The sequence below is a fragment of the Euprymna scolopes genome, chromosome 39, assembly GCF_053919585.1.
Source record: "Euprymna scolopes isolate OS-2025 chromosome 39, ASM5391958v1, whole genome shotgun sequence".
NCBI classification, from domain to species: Eukaryota; Metazoa; Mollusca; class Cephalopoda; order Sepiida; family Sepiolidae; genus Euprymna; species Euprymna scolopes.
Window position 1 is genome coordinate 40222967 of NC_136520.1, and position 12337 is coordinate 40235303.

General features: G+C 32.9%; 1 protein-coding gene across 10 annotated transcripts in view; it reads left to right on the top strand.

Annotated features, from left to right (window-relative positions):
- Nucleotides 1-1590, top strand: part of LOC145263767 (coiled-coil domain-containing protein AGAP005037-like) — a 758348-nt gene extending 756758 nt beyond the window's left edge. For all 10 annotated transcript variants that reach the window (XM_080120809.1, XM_080120810.1, XM_080120811.1 and 7 more), the window contains one exon: nucleotides 26-1590. In XM_080120809.1, the coding sequence (XP_079976935.1) occupies nucleotides 26-1462 (1437 nt within the window). In that variant the 3' untranslated portion in view covers nucleotides 1463-1590. The remainder of the gene's footprint in view (nucleotides 1-25) is intronic.
- The last annotated feature ends 10747 nt before the right edge of the window (nucleotides 1591-12337 follow it).

A 12337-nucleotide genomic window follows, 5' to 3' on the forward strand; every position in this document is an offset into this window, starting at 1 on the left:
ATTTTTTCTTGTTTTTTTTTTTCAGACTGCAAAGGAACCGGGAGAAAGAATGACTCCATTGCCGATTAGTGCAGAGGTGCGGTCAGTAGAAAAAGGAGAATTAAAAAAGAAAGCCTTACCACAACAAAACACCAACATACTTTCCTTCACTTCTACCCCAAATGTAACTGGACATACCCAAAACATTATTACTAAACCGATAGCCAAGAAAGCTGATATCACAAAATCTTTACCGTCCAATCACAACTTTGTCATGTCAGCTAAAAAGGTGACCGGCTCAACGGAGAAATCATACACTCCTTCGGTTTTGTCTCCAGTTTGCGTCACTAAAAATAACACCGCAGCAAACGTTGATAATAAACCTGACAATACAAAAGCCTCCTTGATTGCCTTGGCAAGCAACAAGAACTTAGCACGAGCCGATTTCTTCAGCAACATGGCACCTTCTCAGGGTTACCAGGTGATCAACAGTACCCAGCGCTCTACCCCAACCACGACACTGGACTACACGGTACGCATTTCTCCAGTAAGGACCAGCTTATTCACAAACACTACTTCTACCACTTCCTTGGGAAGCATTCGGAAGCCTATGATGTCAACTGCAGTCGCAGTGGCGGAGATACGGCCCAAGCAACCTCCTCCTACACCAAAAAAGCCCTCCCATCTATGGAAGGGAAGCGAGAACAGTAACACGCCATCTGCCATCTTAAATTACACTGTGAGCGAACCCACTATACCTCAAACACCAACTGCATTCTCGCCTATCTATTCACAGTCCAGCAGCTCAAACCAAACCCAATCAAGTCTTTCAAAATTCCCGCTCTCTTCATCAGCATTAGAAGAGACGGGAGGCAACAAAACCCAGAACAGTGAAACTAGCATCTCCACCAAGAAGGTGCCCCCTCCCCCACCACCTCGAAAAAGCAGTAAACATCCAGGATTTACTGCTGTATCCCCTGCTGGTAGCCCCGTAACAAGTAAAGGACAGAAATCTCTGGGAGGAAAAAGGGACGCCACGGTTAACGCGCTAAAAAATGGCTCACCCCAATTTGTTCAGTATACAATGACTACACACCAAAGTAAACCCTCCATGCTTCACCTCCAGAAAAACTCAGGTGCCGCGTCCCTGGCGCCTGTGACTCCCCTGTTAATTGCCACTAGCGTCCAACTAGACAACTCACCGTCAAAAGAAAGTGCGGATAGCACTGAGAGTTTTAGCTCCGGTGGCTCGCAACAGAGTGTCATTCACAGAGACGTGTCCGTCAAGCAGAACGGAGTCAATAATAGCAAAAAGGGCCGACCTAATCCCCCGCAGCGGACAACTAGCCAACTGACAGACTGTGTGACAGTGGCCTCGGTGACACCACTTGGTAAAAACTCTGCTAAAATAGTTAACGGAATTAAAAATACATCTTCACACAAAGCAAAAGGAGACCATGTGCAAGAAACAGATATTGACTAACAAATATTTTCGAATAACTCAAGTGATTCATACAAGACAAACACAGTAGATACACATATAAACATACACATACACACAGTCATATATATATATATATATATATATATATATATATATATATATATATATATGTACTGATGGTTATGAGTATTGGTTCTTTTTGAGCCAACTCAGAGTTTTTAATGTGCACTCGTATACAGTGCTCAGTGCCTTCTCAGACAGAGCTCTATAGTACTTGAAAAGATAAGTTGTTTTTAGTATACCATAATCACGGTTTCATTCTCTTTGCGATCTACAGATAACGCAAGACAGCTTTTTTTTCTTTTCTTTTTTTTTTCTTTTTCTTTCTTTTTCTTTCTTTTTTTTCTTTTTTTTTCTTTTTTTTTCTTTTTTTTTTTTTTTATAATCACTTCCGAGTGCTTTTCAACTTTGTTTATTTCATTTTTTTTTTTTCATTATACTGCGGTCCTTGTAGCGATTAACTCTGACAAAACCAACAACAATGGCTTAAACACCAGTGGCTTAAACACCACAAACAATAAAACTTATGCAACTGCAGATTATGGAATCAACTCTCCCCCTATCGCCACCATACACACCGGGGCAGGGGGGAAGTCATCATCGTATCAGATAAATCCGAAGATTCTATTGTTGGTATTGGTCCCTCACCCCCATCCCAATATTTTTCTAGTCAGAATTCTTTCTAGAAAGACATTGGTACTTACGGGAGGAACGATGAAGGTTGGCGAATTAGTTCAGATTAAATAATGAAAAAAGCAAAAACAAAAAAACACTAAAAAATTTTTTTTAAATAAAAAGATAATATTGAATAAAGATAAGTAAGTAAATAATTAAATATAATAAAAAATAAAAGAAACGAATAATAATTTTAATAATAATGAATAAACAAAATAATGATAATAATCTTGGGGAGGCTTATTGCTATCCAAATTTCAATGTCGGCATCAACTGGCGCCACACCAAATAGTCGAGAAAGGTTAAAGAGGAATGGAAGAGCGAGGAGAGAGAGCACTAACCAGACCTCCATTGGATGCGTACAAAGAGGACTGGAACATTGGGGAGGCTTGTTGCCACTCAAATTCCGGTGAAGGTCAGTGGTCATTGCCAGCAAGAAATCAATGGTAAGCGGATGTTGCAATAACGGAAAGACATTTGCAAAGGTTAACAAAAGAGGTGGAGAGTACTGGAGATCTGGGAAGACTTGCTGTCACTAGATTCCAGGGAACACCACTGATTTTTGTCAGTGCGTAATCGCTGATGATGTCTGGTGTGAGAACTCCAAGGGAGTTGAAATAATAATAAAAGTGCAAATTATTCTTGTATTTATTGTTCTCTAGTCCGTTTTCAGGAGATTGTTGTAACTGAACACATCTTCATTGAATCGTTACTGCTAGCAAGATTCATTGGAAATTCCACGGTGTGTTTTATGTCAATCTGTGTAATTTACTGTTAACAATAAAATTTATTTCGAAATAATAAATGTTTGTCAGGGTCAACACTATTAACCCTTTATGACCTGAATTATGATGGAGATGATTAAAAAAAATATTTATTGTTAATTTTAGTTTAAAGAGTAATGATAGTATGATTGTTTTCAACCCCCCCCCCCAAAAAAAAAAACTTATGAAGTTCAATAGTTAAACTATCAGTGAGAATTTTTGCATTTCATGCACTTACCTACAGAGCTAGAAAAAAAGGTGTTTATGACAACAAACGAAAACCTCCACTCTCTTAGACAGATGGCGGCATACTGAATGTAAGCAATAGACAGTTGCAATCTGAAGGCATTTGCCATCTACCCAGATACTGAACTAATACGTACAAGGCGTGTTTGAATCAGTTTCCACTTTATTCATGCCATTATATTCATTTATTTACGACTGAACGAATTAGTTCAATCAGGTCATAAACAGCTAAGAAGAAAAAAAAAATGACTCTTTCTCCCTCTATAAAACTAATTGTTATTGCCAACTAATAAAAATAAAAATAATAATAGTCAAGAAGGGCCGAGGAGAATGGAAAGACCGAGGAGAGAGAGCACTAACCAGACCTCCATTGGATGAGTGCAAAGAGGATTGGGTCCTTGGGGAAGATTATTGCCATCCATATTCCAGTGAAAACCAATGTTTATTGCTAGTGAGAAGTCGATGATAAGTGGCTGTTGCGATGATGCAAATTCATTTGCAGAGATTATCATAAGAAGTGGAGAGAAATGGAAATCTGGGAAGGCTTGTTGTCACTCAGACTCCAGGGCACACCACCGGTTGTTGTCAGTGAGTAATTACTGATGATGACCTGTGTGAGAACTCCTAGTGAGTGCAAATAATAGCAGGGGCGCCCGGCGTTGCCGGGTCATAAAATATGCTTAAATATATTTTAATTTCATGCAGATTTCGTATTTATTAGTATAGTCAATGATTTCTGTTATATTGTACCCAAGAAATAATGATTGAAAAAATTAATATATATATATTAATATATATATTAATTTGAATGCTATCAGCTAGAATCGAAACAAAACATAACAGAAGACAGTTTCATAATTGAAACAATGTCTACAAATTGAGCAAAGACTGCAGTTTATTTGTACTCAATATGGTTGGACTGTGGAAAGGAGTGTGGATTTTATTAAATACAAACTGGTTTCCATTACAACAATATTTTTGATAGACAAGATGCAAGCAAGGGCGGTCGGATGGTCCACAGCGTTTTATAATTATGTAGATACGCACAAAACATGTACAAATCAAAAAAAAAAAAAAAAAAAAATTAACATGAGATGGAGATAGTTGCATGATGACAAAATATAAGATGTATTCAACACAGAATTTGACCATAAAAGGAAAGCCTCACCAAACAAGGGGAGATCACTTTAGTAAAATATGAAAAATTAATAGTTCACAGGGATTGATTAGAATTACATGATAAATAAATAAATACGGGTTTATATTACTGTACACATAGATTCGGAAAAGTTGTCAAAAAACAAATATATAACAAATAAATGTTATCAAAGGCAAGATAAGTTACTTTTCTACCAAACTGGATATATTTTTTGTGTTTTTATTCAATGTAACATATTTATTCAGCTCGAAAAACATGCAGTGTTTACCGATGTATTGGAAAATTCAAAATGGCGGCCGACTCTCTCTTAAACAGGGGAAGTTCGGGAAAAGGTCTTATAAATAATAAACTAGACAAAATACTATTAAAAAAAACACCGAATATATGTCAACCTATGTCACGGTAATATATATTGAGTGAATTTCTAACAGTATTTTGTCTAGTTTATTATTTATAAGACCTTTTCCCGAACTTACCGTGTTTAAGATAGAGTCGGCCGCCATTTTGAATTTTCCAATACATCGGTAAACACTGCATGTTTTTCAAGCTGAATAAACATGTTAAATTGAATAAAAACACGTGAATTATATCCAGTTTGGTAGAAAAGTAACTTATCTTGCCTTTGATAACATTTATTTGTTGTTTTGACAACTTTTTCGAATCTATGTGTACAGTAATACAAACCCATAAATACCTGTAATTATGACAATAACATAATAATTAAAAACAAAAAAAATGTTTTTTTTTTTAGATAATAAATAATATTGGCTTGAAAAAAAAAAAACAGTTGTAAGAAAAATTAATAGTTGAATGAAAGAAAAAAAAAAAAAAAACACTAATTTACATAAAAATTTGTGTCTTCGGTCATTTGAAGATCGCAAACTGCAAGAAACCGTGGTTATAGTCTACTTAAAACATGTAATTCTTTTAAATACTATAACGGTCCTGGATCAGAAATATTGAAGACGAGTGATCCTTCCTTTCTCCCGGAGAAAAGCTTTACCGTAAAGGGGAGCAAAAGGAAAAAAAAAAAGATCACTTTTTGCACATAGATTATTGTTTAAAAAAAAATCAAACATAAAAAAAAAAAAACAGACAAAATTGCCAAATTGTATACGTTATTTTTTTTATTTTTATTTTTTTATTGTTGGCAAAATTAACATTTAATGAATTTAACATATTTTACACAAACTGGCTGTTTTTTTTTTTTTTTTTAAGTAATAACACAAAACACACAAAAAGGAAAAAAATTTAGGGTTAAAAATTTTTTTTTCGATATTTTTCTTTTTCCAAAACAAAACAAAACAAAACAAAAAAACAATGTAAGTATGTGTTTCAAGTCCTATTGAAAAAAAAGGTCAAGGTCATTTTGTTATTTTATTTTATTTTTTTTAAAAACCTTTGTATTCTTCCACTTGAATGTGTAAACTTCATGTTCTGTAGATTCTGGATGAAAGCTTCTACTAACATACAACAGTCTTTCCAAATGTTGCAGGGTTTCAATTTTGCAAGTATAAATATTGGCATTTTTTCTGTTTCCTTCAGTTTCCCAACCAGGTGTCTATAGGTTCCTGGAAGGAGTATTTTCTCCAACCTGGTGTCTTTGGGTATCTGGAAGGATTATTTCCCCCCAACGTGGTGTTTTGATACCTTGGGGGCAGAGTCGTTTCCCAACCTGGTGTTTTTGAACCTTTAGAAGGAGTCGTTTCCCCAACCTGTTGTCTTTGGGTATTTGTGAAAAGTCGATTCCCGAACATGATATCCTTGGATTTCTAGAAGGCGTCAATTCTTGCACCTTGGGGAAAAATCGTTTCCTGAACCTGGTGTTTTTGAAGGAATCGTTTCCTCAACTTGGTGCCTTCAAACATTTGTGAGAAGTCGAATTTTGAACCTGCTATCTTTGGATATCTATTGAGAGTCGATTCCCGAACCTGGTGTCTTTGGACCTCTGGAAGGAGTTGTATCCCGAACCTGATGTCTATTGACCTTAGAAAAGAGTCATTTCCTCCAACCTGGTGTCTTCGGAACTCTTTAATTCATAACCTAGTGTCTTTAGAGCTCCATGATGTGTCGTTTCCTCCCCAACCTGGTGTTTTGTTACTCTAGAAAGGGTCGATTTTTTTCAATCTGGTATCTTTGGATGCCTAGCAGAGCATTTCACGAGAGCCATCCAGTTGATCTTTGAGTTTATTGAACATGCAGATCATTTAGAAGACTCTGGAAATATTGTCTGTTAATATTTTTTTTTTTTTTTTTTAATTTCTTTTGAAATATTAAATTTCAAAACATTTTTCTTGATTTTTTTTCTTCTTCATCTCTTTAATAGATTTTCTTTTCCAATAATAAGTTATTCTTAACTCTTAAACTTTTATCATTTCTGCTGAAGCGATGCTGGATTCACGGCAATGTAGGTATTGATTCAAATTATATGATACCAGAATAGACTTTTGTTGTGTTCGGTTGGGGTTAAACGAAATGTTATTCGCAAAATTGAGATTTAGCAGGTGGTCTGTACACCCATCCCTGTTACAACCTCCAACAAAATTGGATAGACGAATGTATTTTACTGCGGTGAGTGAAAAGTTTTGTAATGTTTCGCACAATGTAGCAATTTCGGAAGTTGTGAAGGTGAAGAAAATCTACTGAACTGTGAGATGCCTTATAGTCTTCATGTCTTCGCCTGTCTGGTCATCAAGGTCTTTGTAATCTAAACAACCAAAAGCATTACAGCAACATTAAAAATCTCTTTGAAAATATAAATGAAAAAAAAAAAAAAACTTCTCCAAAATATAAATTTACCTTAAAAAAAACAACAAAAAACTTCAACCCAAATCCCTTACTAAACTTCCTCCAAACTCACCTCGACATACTGGAAAATAAAGAATACCTACTCTACTAAGACAAACCCCAATAAAAAAAAACAAAAAAAACACTTATTTGGCCTTAAATGACCATGCAGCTGTCGATAGGCCAATAAACCGAACAACCAATCAACTAACCTAAACAAAATGTTCCTTTTCTTTCTTTCTTTTTTTTTTTTTAACATTCTAGGTCTTGTATCATGATCCACTGACCGTTAGCACAACAAATGTGGTTGGTTGTTTTCGCTGTGTTGTAGCTCAATTCGACGTCATAAAGCATAAGGTTCTCCAAGTAGACTACGTTGAATGTTCTTCTGCGCATCTTCCAGATCGCACACGTGGAGCAGAGCGATGAGCAAATTGTGTGAACGCATTAGCTACTACAATACTGCCAACAACAGTGGTTGCACCTGTCACGATTTGAAATCACTTTAGTTGGTTGCATAATATATACGTGCCAACAGAATTGACGCAAATGTTTTCAAAACTCTTCACTTATCCCCAAAATATTTGTTTTAAAAGCTGAAACTGGACTTGTACGCTGTAACTTACTAAATGTACATTTTTTCTGTTTATAAACTATATATATATATATATATATATATATATTACACAAACACATACACATATACATATATATATATTATACAAGAACACACATATATATGCATACATATATATACTTATATACATACATATATATACACACATATGTATATATATATGCGTACATATGTATATACTTATATACATACATATATACACACACACATGTGTGTGTAATTTGCACAATAAAACAACGTCGCAATTCACACAAACCCTGAAAGTCACAGGCCAGAAGTCCTAGATTTGAGTATTACCTTCTTTTGGGTTCATCAGCAGAGTATATTCAAACTCAGGATTCAAAACCCAAGTTCGGATACTGTTCCACACATGATGATCTGTGGATTTCACGGTTTGTGTGAGCTGCGGCATTGTTTGATTGTGAAAATAATTATATGTTATCTGAAACTCAAGAAATCTAATACATATATATATACATGCACACATAGAGAGAGTTTTACATATATATATATATGTATATATACGTATATATATATATATATATATATATATATGTATGTATACGTATATGTATATTTTACATATATATATATATATATGTATGTATACGTGTATATATATATATATATATATATATATATATATATATATATATATATATATATATATATATATATATACACACATATTTCATTAAATAAAATAGACATTTTTGTCGTTTAATTCTATTTTCGATCTTTTCCAACTTCCGAATAACATTGTTCAATTATGGCGGGAACTGGCTGATGTAATCACCATATTTATCATAAATTCGAGTACTTTCCAATCCTGTAGGATTCATCGTCAGAGATAAATTAATCTAACTGAAGACTGTTATTTGGAAGTTGAAAAGGATTGAAAATAGAATTAATAGACAAAAAACGTCTATTTTATTTAATTAAATATGCCATAGATAAAAAAATGCTGCCTAAATATACAGATGTACACATGTATATATTTATATAAATGATTAAAGTATACTTGGCAACAAGCCTTTTTTTTTATACAAATTTTGTTATAAGCAATTACCAGTGTATCGTACAAGTTTTGAATATGCTTTCACGAGTGTCGTGTAAGAATTGACGGATAGATGCCATCCTCCTCTTTATTAATTTTTTTTTTATTTTTTATTTTTTTTTGATAACGCATTATTGATTATCATGAGCTTGTTTTCCTCAACAGTTATTAACAATGTTGTTTTTTTTTTATGTTCCATCTTCAAACACGGCCAGAATGTCATGATTGTATTGGAAAGAGATACATGCTGTTATGTCTAGCAGAAAATAACGAAACTGGCCGAAGAATCACATCTACCAGCCAATGTAAGATATTGAGTGACTCTGTGATTCATCAGGATGTCGGATGTATTAGAGGAAGTCGATTGAGTCGAGCGATAAACAGCTGAGTCTAGGAATGAGTAATACTCCAGTAGCCGATATCATACTTAATGAGTTCTGGTACAATATCAGAAGACATCCACAAAAATAATTCTAGGCGTGAGTGAATCTTGTTTATTAAAAAAAAGGGGGGGGGGGCACGCAAGCAGCAAATAGTGCCAGGATGTGAAAAGCGAGAGGATGGATCCATTCTCTTTCCACCGTAGACGTTAACTGGCTCTTTACTTTCCGTTACGTTTTTCAACTTTGATGACAACGTCCATTTATAAGTCATTACATATACAATAAGTTCATTACATATACGAAACAACGTTACGTCATAAACCTGCAAGAACAGAAGAAGAATTTTTTTTTTTAATCTGTTTCTTTGGTGACGACACCGGTGCTCACATGGCATTTTTTCTGGCAAGGCTGCGCTCATGTTAGCATGTTAGAAACTTGTAGCGATAACATCCATTCACTATTATTTATAATGATATATATATATGTATATTTTTTTATATGTATGTGTATATATATGTATTAGTGTTTATATACGCATATATCTATATATATATATATATATATATATATATATATATATATATATATATGTACGTGTGTATATATATGTTTATTAATGTATATACATATATGTATGCATACATATGTATTAGTGTGTGTATATATGCATACATCTATATATATACATGTACGTGTGTGTATATGTATATACATATATGTATGCATACATATAATATATATGTATACATGTGATGTGTGTGTGTATATATATATGTGCATTTAGGCAGTATTTTTATATTTAAGCAAACATTGTTAAAAGTAACAGAATTGTCAGCTTCATAACTTTTTTTTTTTTTAAATCTTTTGACATTTTCTAATAATCTATTATTGTTTTTAATTCCAAAGATGAATGTATGTTCCATGTGAATCACGAACGCTTTCGATTCTTCATTGAATCATCTCCAGGCGACAAAGCCAAATGAACGAAAAAGCTGGAAAAGGGAAGAGAATTACAAAAAAATGCAGATGTGAAATCGTTTAGATTGCCTTTTTTGAAATTCAGTTTTTTCTCCAATGTTTTTTTTGTTTTGTTTTGTTTTTGCCAAATGAAGATGATTCGACGGCGAATCGAAAACGTACATACACAGCTTATTTTTTTTTTTAAATTTTAATACAAAATAATCATTAGAAAAATTGAAAAAGTAAAAACCATATGATTAAGCTGGAGAATTCTGTTATTTTAACAATATTTTCTTTGTGTGTGTGTGAACAGAATGTCTTAAAAGGTCTATACATTTTTAATTCGTTATATTTCATAGATTTTGACTTGCAAACAATATTAATAGACGAATAAGAATGCATATTTAAAAATACCGGTAATAAAATTAACAAAAACGTAGAAAATTAATTTTTAATAAACGCAAAGACTTCTTGGAGTAATTTCAGGACGTTCATATAATTAACACTAAACCTAACCCGTTTAGCTTAATACACTTTTCATATCATGAAGATATAGACCTGCAAACGTCCTGCAACATTTCCTCTACCATGTAGTTAAATTAACACAAATCCGAACTTTAACGTGGATTAGGGTTAGCGTTAATTTATGAACATTCTGAAAATAACTTCCGGGTAGATTTTACTTTTATTAAAAAATTTTTTTAATGTTTTTGTTAATTTTCTGTCAATATTTTAAAATGTGCATTTTTACTCTTCTACTCGTCTGTAAATCTTGTTTGGAAGTCAAACTCAATAAATTGAATAAGTTGTAACAATTCAAATGGTGCATACATCTTTTTAGGACACCCTTTGTGTGTGTGTGTGTGTAAAAGTGTAAGATATATAAATGTAACACACAACAAAAAAGACAAAACGTACAACAATTTTTGGAGACTGACACATTTCATAGGATGCAGTACATTACGAAAGGACAAATGATAAGAATTTTTTTAATTTTTGTTCAGTTACTACAAAGATTAATATTTTACTACCAAATAGTATAAACTTTTAAACAAAAACCATAAATTGTGCCTAGAGTCATTTGTCTACAAGACATAGTTGTAAATAACACTTGGCGGCTATAATGTGTTAATAAAAATAATCGTATTTTTCCCTGAGGATGTATTAATAAAAAAAACATATTTGACTCCGAAAATTGTTGCATTTTGAATTTTTACTCTCTCTCTCTCTCTCTCTCTCTCTATATATATATATATATATATATATATATATATATATATATATATATGTGTGTGTGTGTGTGTATGTATATATGGATATGTAATATATATACATTTATGTATAATATATATATAGATATGTATGATATATGTATGCATGATATATATATATATGTATAATATATATGTAAATAATGTACGTATAATATATAATATTTATAAATGATATATGTATGTATAATATATATATATATATATATAATATGTCGTTCACTGTGGCACTCCCTGGCAATTGCTGTCACCACCACCACGACTACCACTACCACCACTGTTTATGTTATTCTACAGACTGAAGTTAGAAGTCACAATGGTTTTAACGTCGTATTGGCTAAACATATTCGCCCTAAATCCACTCGGGCAGTACCAGCCAAATACGGCCACTCAGCTCGTGAATTTTATCTCGGTCAAATAAGAGAAGCTCTTTTAAATAAATGAAAATCCATCCCAAAACTGTCATGTGTGTTTTCTTATTTTTTTGTTTGAACCTCAGAATATCAGGACTGAGAAATTTACTGTTGGAATTTTAAAAGGATTACTCATACAGAATTATAACACCTTATGCTTAGGTATGAAACCCATATAAAATGGTGCTGGCTGAGGCTGGAATGATTTATTTCAAATCGGAAAAATCAGAACTTTTTGGGGTATCGGAATTGGTACTGAGATAGGGGGGAAAAAAAGGATTCTTGTGATGTTATTTATTTTTTTTTTTTTTTCAAAACTTAATTTTCCATTGTTATTATCTATACTATAAATCTCATCTGTCTGTTTAAATGTGTGTGTGTATGTATGTATGTATGTATGTATGTCTTTCTAAAACTTTTGTCAGAGGTGACGGATTTGCGAGATTGGTATCATTTTGAAGCTCGACACTTCAGACGACAGATATTGAAAAATTAGCTAAAA